The sequence below is a fragment of the Pelodiscus sinensis genome, chromosome 2, assembly GCF_052426305.1.
Source record: "Pelodiscus sinensis isolate ZL-2025 chromosome 2, ASM5242630v1, whole genome shotgun sequence".
Classification (NCBI taxonomy): Eukaryota; Metazoa; Chordata; order Testudines; family Trionychidae; genus Pelodiscus; species Pelodiscus sinensis.
The window spans coordinates 35,712,729-35,734,607 of record NC_143053.1 but is presented as its reverse complement, the minus strand read 5'-3'; the positions used below and the strand labels follow the sequence as shown (position 1 = coordinate 35,734,607).

At 42.0% G+C, this 21,879-nt stretch overlaps 1 protein-coding gene across 1 annotated transcript in view; it reads left to right on the top strand.

Annotated features, from left to right (window-relative positions):
- The first annotated feature begins 1,756 nt into the window (after window positions 1-1,756).
- BAALC (BAALC binder of MAP3K1 and KLF4) overlaps window positions 1,757-21,879 on the top strand; it is a 39,292-nt gene continuing 19,169 nt past the window's right edge. Inside the window, exon 1 of the mRNA XM_006122398.5 lies at window positions 1,757-2,737. Coding sequence (XP_006122460.2) covers window positions 2,560-2,737 — 178 coding nt within the window. The 5' untranslated portion in view covers window positions 1,757-2,559. The remainder of the gene's footprint in view (window positions 2,738-21,879) is intronic.

Sequence of the window (21,879 nt, the reverse complement as noted above, 5' to 3'; positions counted from 1 at the left end):
AGGGGGTAGGTTCCTGGGTGAGTGTGTCTGAGGTGTGATGTATGGCTGCTGGAAAGAATTTGCTTCAGGTTGGGGGGTTGTCTGTAGGTAAGGATTGACCTGTCTCCCAAAGCCTGTGAGAGTGAGGGATGGTTTTCCAGGATAGGTTGTAGAACTGTCAATAATGCACTGGAGGTTTTAAGTTGGAGGCTGTAGATGATGACCAGTGCTATTCCGTTATTTTTCTTGTTGGGCCTGTCTTGAAGTAGTTACTTTCTGGGTACTTGTCTGGCTCTGTCAATCTGTTTTCTCACTTTCCCAAGTGGGTATTTAAATTTTAAGAATGTATTTTAAGTTTTAAGAAAAATGCAGAAGTTTTTAAAAATAGCTTCACAGACTTAATAAGGGATGGTAGAAATCTGCAACAGAGTAAGGCACCTTTAAGTGGTCCAGTGAAAATTCATTTTGATATGACCAAGTCATAACAATTAGAAACCTACTCCACATATACACACTAATTCTACCCTAAAACAATTTTTGTTTGTTTTTAAATAGCCTTAGCTCTGTCCTGTCACTGATTCTTTTGTGTTGGCAAACTGAGTGAAAAAATCAGCCTTGGAAGAAACATATAGAATAAGGATGATTGAACACACTATGGAATGAGCTAGGGATGGAAGATGTTTGAAGGTGAATATGGAATAAGGCAGGACTTACAAAAGATTTTACCTCAGTGTGCACCTTGTTCAGGACCCAGCACTCTACTGCTGTCTAGAAAGTAATTCCACCTGAGCGGAAACAAGATTAAAATCCACTGTTTTGCACAAATTTTCATCCAAAATCTTGAACATTTCCCCAAGGAGCCTTTCCCTGGAACTTCCTGGTTAGTTACTGGACTTCACTATTCTGGATAGCTAACCTGAACCACAGGCTAAGACAATGAGTGAAAGGGATCCTCTTTAATGGTACCTGCTGGAAACAGAAATGTCTGCAATGACATCCTGTATCAGATCTCATGAGTTAAGCAGGACTGTAATGAGTCAGTACTTGGATGAGAACTTGCTAAGTGGTTGGCTTCAACTGGGACAGTTGTGTGTGATTCAGTGGTGCTCTTCATTCTGAGTCACTTCTAAAGCAGAAGGCACTGTTGGAGGAGATGTAAAATTGAATTCTTTAGTTTATTTAAGATCTCATACCACAGTTTGAGAGCTGCTAAATTAAGTGGTTTTGTGTGTCTAATTCCAAATGTTAATTATATTCTGGTGACCTAAATTTCCCCAGTTTTTATTGAAGATATACCTTTGCCTACAATTGTGTAGCTTTTCTGAGTGCATTTAAAAGGTAGCTCCCCCTGCATTTCTATAGTGGATGAAGTGATCCCTGTGAATAATTTGCACACCCTCTTATTAAGATTGTTAGAAGAAAAGGTGATCTTTAAATATAAGAGTATCCTATACCTGGCTTTCAGTCCTGTACTGATAAATCGTTATGCAACAGATACATTATCTAGGGCCATACCGTCCAACACTTTAGCCACTAGCCACAGGTAGCTATTTGACCAGTTGAGTCTGGCTAGCTGGCTCACAAAATTATTTACATTTTCAGAATGTGCCTAGTTCACTATAGCTTCAGAAATGGTGGATACAAGTGTTTTTTGTATCTAGGGCAAAGACGGTTCTCTCCTACAGCTCCCCACACAATGGGGCATCTGAGAGCTGTAATATAAACATCAAATAACAATCATGAGCCAGAAACATATTACTTTCAGCAGTCCCCTCCTTTGTCAGTATTCACTATGGCAGATTTTCTTTCTGGCTGCTGTCAGTGAAAGTCTTAATGGCCTTTATTCATGAGTGTAGTGGCTTGTTCTCCACTGCTTTGAGAGCAGTGGGTTAAAGTGTACATTCCAGTACACGCAGGAGCTGTGGAGGGGTGGCTGGCATTACAGGGCTAAATAGTGTGGGCTGAATTACAAACGTTGGCCGTTCAAGAGCAGCACCAGAGTTAATGCAGCAAGCCGGAGCCAGTCGCTGTTGCCCTCGCACTGTAGGAAAATGAGGGGGCCGGCGGGTTTATGAAATGGGCCGCCGGAACGGGCCAGATTTGCCCTCAAATATTAACGCTGCCTCACCTGTGAACGTAGGGACCCGGCAACTCGGGGACGGCTTCCTCCGCTCTGCCCTCAAATGCTGGCGATTGCTGCTCTCTCCCCGCCCCGGCCGCGCTGGAGGCTGAGGACTTGCGCGGGTCAGACAAGTCGCTGAGGAGCTTTTTCCAGAGGCGCCCTCGCAGGCTGTGGCGGGCGGGCAGGGCTGCGCTAGCGAGTCTCCCGCCAGTAGCTCCGGGGCAGAGCGAGGAGGGGCAGGGACCGGACTCGCGGAGGCAGCGGGGCGGGAGAGCGCAGGGCCGAGCAGCGGCAGGGGGAGGCGAGGAAAGGGAGACGCAGCCGCCCGGCAGGGGGCACAGCGGGGAGGACGGGAGCGGCGCCCCCGGACCCCTGGCTGACCGGGAGGCGGGATGCAGCGCTGGCAGTGAGCGGCGGGCGCTGGGCTGCAGCCGGGCGGTCCGGGTGCCGGCGGCAGGATGGGCTGCGGGGGGAGCCGAGCCGATGCCATCGAGCCGCGCTACTACGAGAGCTGGACCCGCGAGACCGAGTCCACCTGGCTGACGAACACGGACACCGAGCCCCCGCCGCCGGCCTGCGGCCACGAGAGCGCCCGCGCCGAGGCCGGGCTGCGGGAGCAGAGCGCGCCGCCCCCGGGTGAGTGATGGGCTGGGAGGGGGTCCGCGGGGCCGCAGCCAGAGCCCCTCATCCCCCGCCGGCTCTGAGCTGGGCCGGAGGGCTCCCACCCCCCAGCCCAGGAGCAGGCGCAGCCCTGGGCCCGTGAGCCGCAGCCCCCGAGCCGCCAGGACAGCCGGCTTTCAAACAGCGGCGCCGACTGCTTTGCTGGGAATCTGGCTGGCAAACAGCGCCTGCTGGAGCTCGCCATGAAACATGCGAGGGGTCGGGGAGATGTAGTGATGTGCGAGTGGCCCTTTCTGTCCCTCCTTACTACACCGCGGCGCTCGGCCCCGCGCGGCTGGGGGCGTACAGAAAATGTCCTCATATGTGAAGCAGCAGGCATTTGAGTCCACTACCCCCGCGATGGACGGACATGCCTATCTGAATCTCTTTATTCTCTTAGGAGTTCAATCAAACGCGTGAACACGGGATTGTGATTAGCACCAAGTCACTAGTATAGGTTGCCTATTTCTTTTTTTCCCGGGAAACGATTTTTCCCCCCAGCTATTAAGAAATGCAGGCATCTAAGTCTGTACTTTAAAACTTGTTGGTTACAGCAGCACTGCACCTCTCATAAAAAAAAAACCCAAACAAAATCAACCAAACAAACAAATGCTTCACGGGTCCCATAATATGCTTTCTTGTAGTTCTTGTGGACATGCATAACTAGGAACTTTCACATCCCTGCGCTCTTATTAGAAAAGAAGCTTGTTCTTTACCTATCATCATAGTTTTTTTAGGGAGAACATATAAATAGCATTAGTTTTGTGATAATCTCACTGGAAAAAAATGTGGCTTTTTGGTTTCTTGATGCAGAATAAATAGCCTTGCAAAACAATGGATAAGAAGTAGCACCAAATAGCCAAGCCTCCCCCGCCCCAAACTGCTCATGAAAATAAAATTCTATGGACCATGACATTGCAGAAAATGAAATCGACCAGATCCAACTGTGTGAAGTAAAACAAATAGCCTAAAATTTTGACTTTTTTATGCTTGTCACATTGTTAACCAGCAATGAATCTAAGAATTTACAGTGGGGAAAAAGAGTGTGAGATCCCAAATGCAAGTGTTAGATAAATTTGATTCTGAAGGCATTTCAATCTGCCTATAGATCATAGAGAGAAAAGAGAAAACAGTTAAATTATTGCTTCTGTTTTTCTGGCAGATTGGGATTGTTCTTCCATTTGTTTGCATTGTTGGGACTGTGTTGGTCCCAGGATATTAGTGAAACGAAGTAGGTGGGGTAACATCTCTTATTGGATCAATGAGAAAAGCTTTCAATCTACATGGAGCTCCTCTTCAAGTCAACTATAATTTCACCCATCTTGTCTCTCTAATACATATGTTCTTATGTTTCTTCCACTCACGTTTTTTAAATACTCCAGATGATGGGAATGCCTAGTATGATGGTCAATATTTCAGGGTGGTCAAATATTGGAATAAATTGCCAAGGGAGGTGGTGGAATCTCCCTCTCTGGAGATATTTAAGAACAGGTTAGATAGACATCTGTCAGGGATGGTGTAGACGGAGCTTGGTCCTGCCTTGAGGGCCGGGGGCTGGACTCGATGACCTCTTGAGGTCCCTTCCAGTCCTATTATTCTATGATTCTATGATCAGATGTCATGTTTTTAAAGGGCCAGTCCCATACATGAGCCCTCCTGCAGGTGTCCTGTCTTTTTCTTTAAAAGGGGCAAATTGTCTCATATTTTCTGTCTCCTCCCCCTGCCCCTTACCAATACTGGCAGGTCCTGCTTCTGGCCAGATCCTTACCAGCCACCTGCCCTCTAGCAGTGAGTGAGGTGAGAGTCCAGTGGCCAGCCATGAGAATAGGTGTGCAAGGCTGGTGGCAGGGTAAAGACACAGTGCATGGGCCAGATGTTCCCCCACTGGTCCATCAGTGGAGCCTCTGCTGTGTGCGTGCTCTCGGTCAACAGGGTCCTGTCCTCCGTCCTGTTTCTAGCTGGCACTGGCTGTTCACCTCTGCTGCACATCCATCAGCCCTTTATGTGCTTCCCTTCTCACTGTCCTTTCCCTGCTTTGCCCCTCCAGACTCCTCCACCAGCCCTGCTACTCTTCCATATCCCTGCTAGGGATGTTAAGTAGCGCTTCATTTGCTAGTTGAGTAGTCAATGGAATTTCTATTAACTACTCGACTAGTCGATAAGCACTTCCACATTCCACCTTTGAAATGTACAAGAGCCCCAGCAGGGATGCCGCGGGGACTTGGAGTGCTGCGTGAGCCCAGGGTCAGTGGGAAGCACATAAGGCTTCATCATGCAACTCCTTGGTTCTCCTCACTTGAGTTGTGTCACTGATTTCAGTGGAACTACTAGTACGAGTAAGGGTTTAGAACAGGAGTGGCAAATATTTTCAGAATATTCGCACATCTTTTCTCTCTGCCAGTATATTTAAGTCTGTTTGTGTACTTGCACTAGAAATAAATATGTGTGTAGCCAAGCCTATGGTATTTCATAACATTTTGGTGTAACTTTTTATGAAATAGAATTGCAATACAGTACTTTATGTCTAATTTCATCTTCCATCTCCCTCCATATTTCATCTTTCATTTCTTCCTGTTTTAGTTTCTTTTCTTTAGATTATTTCAGTCTTTTACTTCTTTTTAGCTTGAATGTTTAAAGAAATTAAAAATGTAAACATCTCTGTACTTTTCCCAAGAGTACACATAGAATAAGACTAATTGTTATAAACCAGTAAGTGAAATGTTGAAACTGTAAAAGAACAGATCTTTGACCAGGATCATAACAGAAGTAAAATATACTTACTAAGTAATTCATTGAAGTCCAAAACTGAGCCTTTGATAGCACCAAACAGCCCTGCATATTGAAGAGAGAGAGATGAAAATACAGGCAGCATTATGAAGCATTGCAGGTGGTGAAATTGAAAGAGACCTTTTTAGATAAGTTTGTCTTTTAACTTAGTATGAGTGATTTCTAAGAGTGAGAAATTAGATTTTCTAGCAGAACACTGATAAAAGCCTCCATTTCCTTTTAAACTGAGAACTTGTCACAATCTTTTTTTCCCAAGTTTTTGCTCAGGCTATAGTTGGGCATAATAATAGTGTTATTTTTCCTTAGAAGCATATAAGGCTTCATCATGCAACTCCTTGGATCTCCTCACTTGAGTTATGTCACTGATTTCAGTGGAACTACTAGTATGAGTAAGGGTTGAGAACAGGGGTGGCAAACCTAAGGCACGGAGGCCAGATGTCACCCCTGGGTTGCCTGGATCTGGCCCCTAGGCTTAGGGCCTCCTCCAGCATTGGGGAGCCCATGCTGGCACTCCAACCTCCCTGCCACCTCCCCACAACTCTTGGCTCCTGACTGATTTTTCTGTGGGTCAGCAGCCACCGACCCAAAAAAGGTTCCCCACCCCCAGTTTAGAAGATCAGACAGTCTCCAGTAGGCTAATCCCCCACAAAAAAAGCTACAGGATAAATATTTTTCAAATAACTACTAAAACCGTAATGTGTCAGTTCATATTTATTTATAATTTGCTGCAAAAAATTTGATACACATCTAGTGTAAATGTAAACAGTCTATTAATTGCAAAACATTACTCTACATCAAAAACCATTAAGAGCTCCATTACCTAAATTGTATCTGAAAGCCAAACTCAGTATTTATTGCTCAGAGGTAGCTTCTTTTAATTCATTCTATGTCCACTCTCTCTGAAGTCAGCTGCCATGTTAAACTCAGATTTTGTTTATTTCAGAAACTGACTTTGATTGCTGAAACAAAATGCTGACTTATTTAAAAGGTCATGTAGTCTCTCCCTTTTGACTGACAGCTTCTCAGAGCACAGAATGTCTCTTATTATGCATTTTTAGAGCATCTTGCATGATGGGATCTACATCTTGCTTTAGGGTGCTGCCTCATTATAAATAATAATTCATATTTTAATTATCAAGAAGGTAAGTTAAGAGGATGCTGTAGTTAGTTAAGACCTAAAAGTAGGTTAAGAGCTAAAAAGTTGCATATTGATTGGCTCAGTACTTCAACCAGTTAAACACTATGGCTACGTCTACACTGGCCCCTTTTCCGAAAGGGGCATGCTAATTTTAAACTTCGTAATAGGGAAATCCGCGGGGGATTTAAATATCCCCCGCGGGATTTAAATAAAGATGTCCACCGCTTTTTTCCGGCTTGTAGAAAAGCCAGAAAAGAGCGTCTAGACTGGCACTCTTATTCAAAGTAGGAATAAGAGATCCTCCGGAATAGGGCTTTATTCCGGAGGATCGGGCCAGTCTAGACGCACTTTTCCGGCTTTTCTACAAGCCGGAAAAAAGCGGCGGACATCTTTATTTAAATCCCGCGGGGGATATTTAAATCCCCCGCGGATTTCCCTATTACGAAGTTTAAAATTAGCATGCCCCTTTCGGAAAAGGGACCAGTGTAGACGTAGCCTATTTCTTGATACAGTTAAGATTTCTTTTTTAATAACTTGAGTAATTTTGTTGTTTGACTTGAAAAAACAAACCTTTTTGTATTAGTTTTTATATACTTCACAATTGTAGCATAACAAAAAACATTAGCCTTAGTCTCTGAGGGATAGTACACCTGTATCTGTAGTCTGTATCTGCAAAAACAAGAAGGAGTTGTACGGAACCTTAAAAACTAACATATTTATTTGGGCATACATTTTCTTGGCTAAAAAACACTTCATCAGACACAATACATTTGTCAGTTTTTAATGTGCCATAAGACTCTTCATTGTATTAGCCATGCTATAATTTATGCAAATCAAGGTCAGCTAACCAACAATATCAGGCTGATATTTGGCATAATTGCTTCTATATAGATGCATTTGTGTGTGCTTATGAAAAAATAGTTTTGTTCTGTTGATTTACTTGAGTAAAATACTGACTAAAGAATGATGATGTTCTACAAATGTGTGATTATTCACAGCGCCAGGAGAGGTTGAGAGATATATCTCTTTGGCATTTAGGCAGAAGATTCCTGATCAAGAATCAGCATACTTGAAATAAAATAAATAAGTTCAAAGCACTGGCCAAATTTTTTGTGGAAGTTTCTGAAAGTTGGCCTTCCCTTTTGTGTTGCTTTACAGCAGGAGAGACTGAAAGGAGATGTAGAAAACCAGGGTAGTTTGAACATTAGTTGCTATAACAACAGAGAGCAATATTGGTATTAACCACAGCTGCAATCATCTGCTGTTCCTTTCACCAGGTAAACATGAAATTAAAAGTTTAACATAAGGGAATAAATGACAATGAGGGTGCAAATGAAAATCTCATCTGGTGAAAAAGAAACATGTTTTATTAAATCATGTCTTTAAATATAATTTACAATAAACAATTTCTGCCAAAAAGCCCATTAATGCAATTGACAGGTTAGATAATATATAATAAGAACATGTTTATGACTTGCTCTATGTTTTTATATCTGTCTCTCCCCCCCCCCCCCCATCTCATATGTTCATTTAAACTCTGGACTATATAGATAATGTGTCTATAAAGTTCCAGAGTTCATTTAAACTCTGGAATATATAGAATAATTATTCTAGTGTGTAATTGTTTAATAATAAGGAGCATTGTAGTGTCCAGCAAATAATTAGGACATCCTTACTGAGTGTAGATATATTCCAGAATTTTGTATAAATATTTAATGTTCTATTATATTTTTAGATAATATGGCCCATTCTTTATTTTCAGTGGATTTTATTCTACACACTCAACATCCATTACCCATAACTTCTGCTGGAATATATTCTATTAAATATGTTAAGTTCTCAGCAATGAATAAGAGAGTAAAAGGGAGGAAGAAGAAGAGATGGCAGGAAAATGTCTAGTTTTCAGAAGTTTCAGAGGGGTAGCCATGTTAGTCTGTATCTTTAAAAAAACAATGAGTAGTCCTGGGGGCGGGGGCGGGGAGTGCCTGTCAATTGTAGTGCCAGAGTTAATAAGGCTAATTAAGTGGGCAGGAAGTGTCCCATACTTAGCTTTTGATGTCATTTGGGTGTGGAATGTAAGGATCCATTCAGTTTATGTCTTTGTTCAGGCCATGAGAGATAGTGTCAAATTTGCATATGAAGGCCAGTTACAGTTTCTCTCTATTGATAGTTTTTGAAATTCCTTTGTAGAAGAATGGCTACTTTTAAATCCATTAATGAGTGCCCAGGTAGGTTATGATGTACTCCTACAGGTTTTTGTGTATTACCATTTCTGATATCTGATTTGTGTCCATTCCTTTGTCGTAGAGACTGTCCAGTTTGGCCAATATACATGGCAGAGGGGCATTGCTGGCAACTGATGGCATAGATCACATGAGAAAGTGGCCTCTTTATGCAAAGTTGAGCAGACACTCTTTTCAAGCATCAGTATCTGTGCATGCAGGTGATGTATGAAACCACACATTTATTTGTACAGTGGGTTAGTGCAGATGCTGATGCATGCATAAAAGGATAGGTTGGGATAATGCCTGGGTTGAGACTACTTTACTGATCATGATTTGATGGGGATATTCTCCATGTAGGCTTTGAATGGCAGCAGGGCTTACAGAATACTCAGTACCCAGAAAAGAACATATAAATAAACCTCTGTGGCACCAGTACTTACATTACAAACAATATTAAATGTAAAAGCAAGTCAAAAGCAATCTGAAAAAGTGTAAGACCCTGATGCTTCAGAGGAATTAATCTGAACATGTAATTCATATATACCTCATAGTCCAGTGACAGCAAATTCAATTTTTCACAGACTGTCCACCAAAAGATTGATGGGATGTACTGTAGGGGCCACAAGGAAATAACACTCATGTACAGCATAACTACCTTTCTCCTTCTGTTTTCATGCCAAAAACAAGCTTCAGTTCAGCCTATGAAGCAGGGAATTATAAATAATTATTCTTTTCATCTGCTGCTATTTAGGGTAAACTGGATATTTTGTGTAAAAGTGAAGGGAGCAAACCCACTGGAATTGAAACTACATTAAATATTTGCATTCATAACATCACAGCACAACACAACACATAATACATAACTTGAAATCCACTTAAGGTTTCCACTTTGTTACCTAAACTTTTATTTACAAAACATCAGCTTTAAGTTAGACGTTGACCTAGCAGATAAAGAGGAACTGATCACAGAAGTAAAAGTTAATGATAGCTTAGGCACAAATGAACTTGATTTTATTATATTTATAATGTGCAAACATAATAAAGTTCACACCAGTAATGCAACATAACTCCTTCCTCTCCACACACATTGCTTTAATAGGATCAATTTCACAAAGCTGTGAGGAAGAATTTACTTAGAATCATAGAATCATAGAATAATAGGACTGGAAGGGACCTCAAGAGGTCATCGAGTCCAGCCCCCCGCCCTCAAGGCAGGACCAAGCTCCGTCTACACCATCCCTGACAGATGTCTATCTAACCTGTTCTTAAATATCTCCAGAGAGGGAGATTCCACCACCTCCCTTGGCAATTTATTCTAATATTTGACCACCCTGACAGTTAGGAATTTTTTCCTAATGTCCAATCTAAACCTCCCCTGCCGCACTTTAAGCCCATTGCTCCTTGTCCTGTCCTCAGAAATCAAGAGGAACAAATTTTCTCCTTCCTCCTTGTGACACCCTTTTAGATATTTGAAAACCACTATCATGTCCCCCCTTAATCTTCTTTTTTCCAAACTAAACAAGCCCAGTTCATGAAGCCTGGCTTCATAGGTCATGTTCTCTAAACCTTTAATCATTCTTGTCGCTCTTCTCTGTACTCCTGTACGTGAGAGATAATTTGGCTGGGGCTGGTGTGCATAAGACCCTGGGCTGGGGCCACACCATGCTGCCTGTCTGTCCGTCTGGCACTGGGGGTACTGCACTGCCTGCTCAGTGCTCTGGGGCTGAGCATGTTCTGTATGCTGGGGCTCTCGGGCTGTCCTGCCTGTCCAGTGTGCAGGGGCTGGAGGCACATGGCAGGGAGGCAGCAGCCGTGGGGTTGTATGCACCAGGCTCCAGTGTGTGTGTGTGTGGGGGGGGCCTCAGGTAGAAAGAGGCACGGCTCACCTCCCTCAAGGGTGCATTCACCTGTCATCCATCCTGGTTGTGGGACCCGATCTTGGGAAGCAGTGAATTAAGAAGATTTGGGGTGTCCTGATCAGTAATCAGCTGAACGTGAGCTGACTGCCCTAACCCCACCACGTCCACCCGAGGGGGGGCACTGCCCCGGTCCCGGTGAACTCTGTCACCATCCCTGGCTAATGCAGTTCTGGAACACACAATCAGGGAATCTTGAATAGGATTAAAGAAGTTATTTTGTCTCTCTTTAGCACTGATACAGCTAGAGCTAAAATATTGTGTCTAGTTCTGGTGTCTGCAGTTTAAGAATGATGTTGATAAATTGGAGATGGTTCACTGAATAGCCATGGGAATGATTAAAGGATAGACTTAGGAAAATAAGAATGGCCATACTGGGTCAGACTAATTCTCCATCTCGCTAATATCCTGTCTTCTAACAGTTGCCAGTGCCAGCTGCTTCAGAAGCAATGAGCAGAAAAGGGTTATTTTGAGTGATCCATAAAAGTCCAAGCTTTTGGCAATTGGACGTTAAGAACTCATAGATCTCAGTCTACTTAACAAAGAGATAGTTAAGATGTGACTTGATTCCAGTCTATAAGTATCTATAAGTGAAACTAATTTTTAATACAATGAAAGCTTGGTTATCCAGCACGCATAGGAAATGCTGGTTGCAGGTTACTTTAATGTGCCATTTATTCAAGCAAAGGGTTAGGTATACTCCGAAGGCAAAGGCAGCTTGAGGCAGGCTGAGGGGGAAGGAGGCGCTTGCTGATGATGTCAGCCAGTAGTCCCAGCTGTCAGAAACCCTGCAACAACCAGTGGTGTCAAGTCGTCTGACTGGACAGGTGGGAGTCAGGCTCGCACACACCTGAAGACATGGTAGTATTGTGGCTGGGGGGAAATGCTGGTTAACAAAGTTTTCTGGTTAACAAAGTGCCGGATAACAAAGCTTTCACTGTAATGGGTTCTTCAGTCTAGCAGAAAAAGGTTTAACTCAATCCAATGGCTGAAAATAAGCATTACTTTTTAACAGTTAGGGTTATTAGCCATTGAAACAATTTACAAGGATCATACATTCTCAATCATTGACAATTTTTCAATCAAGATAGAAAAACATCCAGAGAGATATGTTCCAGAAATTATTTTGGGGAAGTTCTATGGACTGTGCTGTATCAAAAGTCAGACAATGGTTTCTTCTAGTCTTGCTTATTAAGTATGTGAATAGTTTATAAAGTCAATGTATTGCTGGCCATAAAGGGAAAACCTTCATCCAGTTCTACAGATATTGTATAACAATTTTTCATGCCACTTTCGGCACTATCCTTCCAGCGATCAGACTAACACCACCATCTCTGTGAAATTAAGATGGCATTATATTAATGACCTACATTAGAAGCTGGAAATTTGTAGATCAGGAAAAATAACAGTAATATCTCAGTTGAGGAGTAAGGACAGTATTTTAGCAATATTTACTTGGTAAATCCAGTTTTTTCTAACAAGCTTTTATATTGGTTTGATTTATTTATAGCTTCATAGATTCCGAGGCCAAAAGAGGCCACTTTGATCATCTAATCTGACCTCTTATAAAACAGGCTAAAGAGCTTCCCCACATCTTCCAGCCTTTAATCTTCTTTTTGTTAAATTATTTGAGCTCCTTGAGTCTAGCATTCTAAAGCATGTTTCTAATCCACCAGTCATTCTTGTGGATCTTCTCTGAACCCTCTCCAATTTGCCAACTTAATTCTTGAATTGCAGGCACCAGAACTAGATTCCAGCTCTGACTGCAGCAATGCCAAGTTTAGAAGTGAAATAATTTCTCTACTCCTACTCAAGACTCCACTGTTCATGCATCTCAGGATTGCATTTGCTCTGTGCCTGTAATGCAGCATTATATTATGTTTATGATACTGTATTGCTTAATTATAAAGCAACATAGGAATTGCTGTACTGGATCAGACCTATGGTCCATCTACTCTAGTATCCTGTCTTTATGGATAGCACCAGATACTTCAGAGAAAGGTTTAAAAACCTTGTATTAGGTAGATGTGAGATAACCGGAGCTCAAAACGTTCTCATCCTAATCTCTAATAGTTAGAGATTTAAACTTAGAAGCATTAAGTTGAGAACATCACTTTGGGAGCTCATGTTCAGTTGATTATTAGCAAGACCCCCAATTTTTTTCAGAGACATTGCTTCACAGGATTGATCCTGTAAGTGTGGCCTACATTCTTTATTCCTAGATGTAAATGTTACAATCAAATTGTGTATTGTTTGCTTGCACCAAGTTTACCAAGCCATTCGGATGACTTTTTATCAATAACCTGATCTCTTGTTTACCACTCCTTCAATTTGTGTCATCTGCAAACTTTTCCAGTTATGAGTTTGTTTTCTTGTAGGTCATTGATAAAAATGTTAACTTGCATAGCACCAAGTCCCTCTAGAACAGTGTCTTTTAAACGTTTTAAGACTGAGGAACACCAATCGATAACTTTTTTTATAAGGAACACCAAGGATATTTTGTTGAGAAAAAAAAAAAGTCAGGGGAAAAGTTATTGAAGAAAAAAAGTCGCCTGCCCCTTTAAGTGTGGCCATTTTTAATTCTGTTGTTCTCTGCAGCACACCTCCAACTGCCTCGTGACACACTGGTGTACCATGGAACACAGTTTAAGAAACACTCCTCTAGAAACACAAGTGTTCAATTTTCATTTAAGTTATATTGAGATGTCAGCCAGTTTCCAATCCATTTAATGTGTGCCATGTTAATTTTGTATTCTAATTTTTAATCAGAATACAATGTGATATCAAGTCAAAGGCTTTGCAGTGGTCTATTAATTTACACCATTACCTTTATCAACCAAAACTGCACTCTCATTATATAAAGATAACAAGTTATTTTGACTTGCTCTATTTTCCTTAAATCTTTGTTGGTTGGCATTACAGTAAAACTCCCAATTATCCGCCATCCAGTGGTCCGGCACTCCCAATAGTCCAGCACCAACTGGAACCCATAAGTGCTCCAGCCAGCTGGACAATTGGAGCTGCTTCACGCCACTTCCTCAAGTCCGCTGCTGCCGCTGCTGAAACTGACCAGCTGCGGACCTGGGGAAGCGGTGCGGAGAAGAGCAGCTGGGGTGCTGCCGCGTTGGTCCCTCAGCACTGCCCCTCACCCTCCTGCTCAGCGCCCGGCAGCACCCCAGCTGCTCTGCCCCACAGCTTCCCCATGTCCAACGCTGCTGAAACTGACGAGTGGTGGACTTGGGGAAGCCCTGGGGCAGAACAACTGAGGTGCTGCTTGGTTGGTCCCGTAGCGCTGCTCAGGTGAGGGGTGGTGCTGGGGGACCAACCCGGCAGCACCCCAGCTGCTCTGCCCCACAGCTTCCCCAAGTTTGCCTCTGCTGAAGCTGACCAGCAGCGGACTTGGGGAAGCCCTGGGGCAGAGCAGCTGGGGTGCTGCTGGGTTGGTCCCGCAGTGCTGCCGGGTTGGTCCTGCAGTCCTGCCCCTCATCAGCACCTGGTTCGCCCCATGCCGCGCCATTCCCCACCCTCCTCCCAATCCCCTCACAGCCTCCCAGCCGGATACTCCGACATCTCCAATAATCTGGCACCCCATGGATCCCAAAGGTGCCGGATTATCGGAAGTCTGCTGTAGTTATATTACACTCCTTTAATTCTTCATCAGTCAAGTTCTACATCAACCTCTCCATTATCTTGCCTGGGATTTATGTCAGGCTACCAAACTATAATTACCTAGGTCATCCATTGAAATCAGAGACTACACATATGCTTAAAATTAAGCACATGTTAAACACCTAGGCCATGTGTACATTAGGAAACTATTTAGAAATTAGTAAATTTGACTTAAACTCCCAATTTAGCAAATTTGAACTAGAGTGTCCTCACTACAGGGAAGCATCAAAATTAATCCGAGGCAGGCTATGTTAACGTGGACATGCTACCTTGGACTTAGAGCCCCAGGAAGCACCGGGGAATAATTAGTTCAAATTACTTTCGTGAGTAATTATTTCAAAATAGCAGCACCGGAGCATCCACACTGCCGTTATTCCAAAATAACTATTTCAGAATCAGTGTTATTCCCAATGAAAAGCAGGAGTACAGATTTCTAATTCCATGGCCCATTATTTTGAATAGTAGTGTGGATGCTCTGCTTATAAATTCAACCTTGGGGAAGGGGTATTTTCAAATAAAGTCCTAGTGTAGACCAGGGACTAGTACGTAGCCTGTATTGGAAGCAGATGTTGCAGGCAAATGCAAATGTGGCAGGGTTGATGAGTAAGGAAAGTGGATGGCCGTATAGTATTTTTTACATGTTGGGATATTGTTTCTTTTGAATACTGGTTCATTTAAATATATATTTGTCAAACACCTAGAGTATGCTGATGGGTTCCTCTAAATAAAAAACATTCCTCTATCCCCTCCAAAATATTGATTTATTTTTGGGGTAAACCAATACCAGAAACCCTGAATGAATAAATCATAATATAAATATTTGACATAATTGAGGGAAGGGAAATTTTATTTACAGCTACACAACCTAATCAAGTCTCACACTAAGCATGGCTGGATCTTTTCAGGGTGAGAGATGCTCAAGGAATACCCATGTATGCATGAAGTGAGGCTTATAGCAGTAGGTGGTATTTTCCCTTAAGTCAGTAGTCTTGTATTGAGCTACTGTGCTGCCAGAGGTGGGGACTTTAGGATGGGCTGTATAAACAAAATGCCACATGATATCATTTGTGGTTTATCAAAGGACCTTGTCATTTTTAATAAAATCCCAGATGAATTCCAGTTTGTATAATTACAGTCTGCCTCCCTAAATTCTCTCTCCAATTCAAAGCAGATGGAGTAGAACTGATTCTACATGGCTTTCCACCTTGTGTAGTCATTTGCACCTTGGGAAAACAAATTCACTGTATGTGTCTTTTGTATGGGCCCTCAGCAGAGGGCATTCCTCACTGTCTCGGTGTCTCCAGGAAAGAGGTGACTAGGTCCTGAACATTTAGGGTATATATAGATAAAAATACCTAAAATTGCATTTGGAAATGTAATGTAAGTTAGTCCCAATCATAGTGTGTAGGTGTAATGTGTTTCATATGTAAACACAGTTTAAAACGCAGGCTGCTGTAGTCTGCACTACTGAAACTTTCTAATGGTATTTAGGGATAGCCTCACGTTGAGCACATAATTATAATCCAGTCTCAAGGTAAGAGAAGTTTGTATACCTGTAACAAGATCAGCAATACAGATGAAGGACTGTCATCATAATAACCTTCCTAGTCCCACTTTCAGGCCTTGTCTGCACTATCACTGGGCCATCCATCTAAGTTACACACTTTTAGCTATGTGAATAACATACCTTAACCACCTGAAGAAAAGTGAAGCTAATGTGAGGACTCGTAACAACTTTCTAAGCAAATTGGCCAAGACTTCCTGGGCAGCAAACCCACAAACTTGCTACATGGGCAGCAAGAAGGACCCATGAGCATCAGGGCCAATCAAAGCTGGGTGTATACATAGTCCAGTCAGTTATAGGAGAGTGGATTCTGACATCAGCGGCAGACTATTCTTCATGCCACATCAATATCACTGAGAAATCTGGGCAAGGCAAGTGGGTCTACAATGGATGCTTTGAAGACTTGTGCTTGTATGGTGATAGGTGTGGTTTTGCCCTGGTCTTCTCAATCATTGAGGCTGTAGCATCCTTACAACAGATATGGGGTTTAGTGGCTTACCTTGGGAAGCCATAGTGCTGCTGTGGATGGAATCATCCCAGTTACAATATTCATGTCAACTGACTTGATGTGAGACAAATGAAGCTAAACCAGAGTACAGCTGCAGAGTATCAGAGAGCTAACTCAGAAGATCAGAGAGTTTGTGGGTTTGCTGCCCAGGAAGTCTTGGCCAATTTGCTTAGAAAGTTGTTACGAGTCCTCACATTAGCTGCGTTTTTCTTCAGGTGGTTAAGATATATAAGAAATTATGCCAAGGCAGTTTGGGCAGGATTCATATTTCAAGTGATGAGAAAAATGTTCAGCATTTTCATGCAGCCCATGAGTACCCAGTTCATACTAGGGAAACTGATGATCCAATCAACAGACAGCATTGTAAGTCTTTTTTAGAACTGAATCTTGGTCATTTGTCAGCCAATATTCCTGATGTAAATCTGCCCCGGAACGTTCAAGCCTTTGAACTAACCCTGAGAATATTGCAACTCAACTTTGAGGGATTGTTGACAGCTAAACACAGCATTTGCAGCAATTATACAGACAATGCTATGTACTGTGAGTGCATGTAAATTTCCCACCAATGGACTTGCATGGAAATGATGGCTTGTCTCTTTTTTGTACAGTAATCAGTATTGTACTCTTGTCCAACAATTTTTGCCAGTTGGCTCAAGTCTTTATTAAGTCTTTAGCATCTAAAACCTATTTTGCCATTTTTCTATTATCAGTAACAGTGTAAGCTTTTAAAACAGGAAATGGATAAATGAAGGTGCTATTTTGTACTGAGGGAGTTTGTAACTGTAAACTTCACTGCAGGAGGTAGGGTTGTTTTCTTTTAAAAAAAGGTTGTTGGATTTAAAAATATATATATCCCTCTAGTCAGTTGATTGATAAGTTCAGTTTTCTGTTTTGCACTCTGCTGGTTAAGTCGAAGTCTTATGTACTTCATCAAGCAAAAGTTATCTTGAGTCTCTTGGTCTTCCTGGAAGATCGCGGATCCTGATTGTGTTGCAGGGCAACCTATCCAAGGGAAAGACTGGCCATCTGCAGCAGTGCAAAATAATTTCTCCGTTTTTATTTTTGACTCTCCATTTTCCCAGCAATATATTGTTGTGTTTCTGTTCCTGCAACCACTAATGTTAACACTTTATTTGTTTTTTCCCACTCCTAGTTCTGTGCCTCCCACCCTGCTGGTCCTAGGGACTGACTTATTTTTAGCACTCCATAAAAATGCTTCCTAACGAGTCATTTCTGGAATTCCCACAAACTTTAACCCACATCAATTGCCTTCCTTTTCTTTTTTACCAAACCTTTCACAGTGTGTCTATTGCATCAATGGACTTCCTATCAGGAAGATCTGACTCTCAGCCTCAAAGAAAAATGATAGCACTCTGTATCTCGCAAATTTCTAGCACAATAAGGTAGTTGGGGCTACCTAATGGTATGGGGTAGCATAGTGTAGTAGTGTGCAATGAATCAGGATTCATATACATTCTCTGGGACCTGAGCTGAAAGCACTGAAAAGGCAACACACTTAGCTGCCAAGAAGATCGACTGCTAATGCCAATTACTTCAATTTATCATTCCTGTATTGGGTGGTGTTGTGATTAACTAACATGTCATGTCATATATAATCATTGAATGCTAAATTGATTTAAATTGGAGGATTATAGAAATATAAAAATGATCAGTAATCAGAAGGAGTAAGAATGCCTTAGGTATCTAAGTAGGTAGGGTTGAAACTTAAGGCCTATAGGTGGAGACATGTAGAATGTCAGCTGGCCTTACTAGCCATTAGGCTTAAGAAATGCTTGACCTAAGTAAGTGACCAAAGAATCATCCTCTGCTACAAGATTACAGGAAAAGATATGTCAATGACTTAATAATTAACTGTAAGAGTAATTTTGACTACAAAATACCTGGTAGTCACATTGTTTTAACACGGACCCTAACTGCAGGGTATACATTGTGCAGAAAAATAAATGGAACTATAACTAACTTATGAAAAATAAAGTTCACCGTTATTGGTACAGAGTGTAGTCAGAATCGTGAAAGAGGGGTCCCAAATGGATTAAAATGAATTCCTTGCATGAAAACTCCAAGAGGAACCATCCCACTACTGATTATTAATTGTCAAGGCATCCATCAGGCACTAAGAATACTGTTAAGGACATGCATATGACTAAATGTGTAGCTTTGCATAGATAGTTACATAATTTCTATATGCATGGGCAATCATAGCTTTAATTGCAATTTTAATAAAACTTGAAAAACAGACTAGACCTTGTACATGTGAAAATAGGCATGCTCACTGGCCTGTGTCCTTATGTATCCCTAGAGAGCCTAAATCAGAAGCAAGTAACAGTGGCGACTTTTACTCTGTTGAGCTGGAAACTAGCCACCAGAGCTGAATCTGCAGTGGTGTAATACTGCATTACTAAATTCACTTTAAATAAAGTAAAAGGTTACAGTCACCTTACAGAGCTTTCTGGTGGGTGTATCACATTCAGAAATCATGTTTATGGGCTCCAGAAAAAGAGAGATCCAACCCTCTTCAGTCGGAAAAGGGTCTAACACATGATTGAAGAGGAGGAGAGTCAGAAAGGGGAAATATGTGAGGGGATGTTGTGGTAACCCTTGTAGAACTCTGAGAGAATATCTAAAATCACCAATTTGTGTGTGATTTTAGATATTGTTTATTTAAGAAAATAATTGTTTACTGCCCTCTCTAAACAGGAATTAATTGCCTGTTTGCTGTTCTCTAGCAGAGTAAAATAATGGATTCGACATATGGATGTGCAGAATGTAAATACAACATTAATCCAGGATTATATGTACACTATTATTAGAAAACTGTTCTGTGGCAACAAGTGGAGATATGTTATCTCTGATCATGTAAATACATTTTCCAGTGGCTGAATAATGAAAATGGACCCTCTTTTGTTTGCCTGTGGGTTATTTCCAGAGAAGTCACGATAGGAAGTCCTTGATATGAGTTGTTGATTGAAGTGTGAGAGCTAAAAGGATTCCAGCAAGATAAGAAATGAAAGTTAATGTTATATTCTGGTACTTCTGTAACCAGAAACAAGAAAAATCATCCTCTCCAAAGTTACATTAAAATTGTTTTAACCCTTGGATAATACAGAAGGAATACTGAATCCCTAGCTACTTTAGACAAACATGTTTTCACCATAGCAACCAAGGAACATATCAGCTGAGTCATTCAGAAGCACTGTCTCCATTCAAAGTAGTGTAATTTTTCATCACTAATTGACTTATTATTGCAGAACCATTTGTGTTGCTGTATTTAGTCTTTGAAAACAATATTGCTGAAACCCTGTGGGAGAGCTCAGAAAAGTTAATAAAGCCGAACACTGTTAAATGTTTCTGATCTCCCTCTTTGCACTGTGGAATCCAGTTTCACTCTTCTAAAGTGCTTCCAGAGGACACTCTCCAGAGGAGGAAGCCATAGAGAACTGGGAGACAAAGAGACACCAGGCTGCCATGCAGGAGGCCCTGGCTTTCTTACTCTTTCTCTCAGAGGATCTATTGAGTGTGGGAGATTGAACCCCTGTTCTGCTAGGAGGAAAAAGTCAAGGCAAATCCTACCCCACAAGGGAAGAATCAGGAGGAAGCTGTTTTTATTTCTTTCTTCTTTACTCTTTTGATTGTGGGACAAGAAGCCAGAAGATCATGGTAGGATCGAGTCCTGTCTGTCACTGGATACCTCTCTGGTTTTGGTAAAAAAATCAATGAAGGTTTCATCAGTCAGGCATCCTGATGGGTTCCTGACAGGTCTGCTCTATCAATGATGATAAACTTTTGGCTGCGTGCTTCCCTGTCTAATGTATTAACAATGCGCAATTAGTCAACGTGACAGACTCTGAGAGAGCTCTCAGAGATCACAAATCAGATAAGGATCAAAAGCACCCAGCCAGGTTTATTGCCAACCAACATACAGTAATAGTTGTCAGTGAAACCTTGCTGCTGCACTACCATGCATATGTACACCATGACAATGGACTAACACTGAATCAATACTATGGATTCAGCATTTTCCCCACTGTCAGCCGACAACCACACTTTGGGTTGCACTTTTATACACAGGTATAGACAGGTTCCACATCACTCGTGACGCATGAAGTTACCACCCCTTACCTCACAGAAGGGAGGTTTCAGTTACTATCCATCATGCTGTCACTTTAGACTCAGTCCTGAACCTGGGTTGGTATATATATTATTTGTGAGGTGTGTTTTGGTACCAAGATATTTCTTAATGAGGTGTTCTGTTACGACCCCTCTGGAATGTACTTACAGTCTGTGTTTCTGTAATATCAGCCCTGTTCTTGCCAACTTCTGTGAGCAAGCCCTGCCTCTTGCTCACAGCTTAACTCTGCTTTATATTAACAAAGGTTGGACCATTGCTGTCTATGCCTCATGCCCAGCCAATGCCCTGGGGCAGACAGGGTTGTGGGTTCAAGTCCCGCCTCCCCTGAGTTGGAACTGCCAAAACCAGTTGGCCCTGGGGCAGAAGGGATAAGCTTATGTTTCAGACCCTCATCTTACTACAGAAAGTAGTAGGCTGCGTCTACACTGGCATGATTTTCCGAAAATGCTTTTAACGGAAAAGTTTTCCGTTAAAGCATTTTTGGAAAAGCACATCTAGATTGGCAGGATGCTTTTGCGGAAAAGCACTTTTTGCGGAAAAGCGTCCGTGGCCAATCTAGATGCGGTTTTCCGCAAAAAAGCCCCGATTGCCATTTTCGCGATCGGGGCTTTTTTGCGGAAAACAGTACTGTGCTGTTTACACTGGCCCTCTTGCGCAAATGATTTGCGCAAGAGGGCTTTTGCCTGAATGGGAGCAGCACAGTATTTCCGCAAGAACACTGACGATCTTACATGAGATCGTCAGTGTTCTTGCGGAAATTCAAACGGCCAGTGTAGGCAGCTGGCAAGTTTTTCCGCAAAATCAAATGATTTTGCAGAAAAACTGGCCAGTCTAGACACAGCCGTAATGTTTACCAAACTCCCAAAGGTGTTGAAAGTGTATGCACAGTTCATTAATGACATAAACCACTTAAGTACTAAGTACTTATTATTTAAGGCCTAATAAAAAGACTGTTGTCAGGTCTGACTAGCACCAGTTTAAACTTTGAAATATGTTTTTTTTTTTTTTTAAGTTTTACTGCTCTCCTGAACTTGGAAATTCCTTCTGTAACCCAAACGCCTAGGCTAGGTCTGCACTGGACCTGGAAGGTTGGCTTAAGGTATGCAATTATAGCTATGCAAAATGCATATCTGGAATCGGCTTACTTTAAGCCAAGTTGTA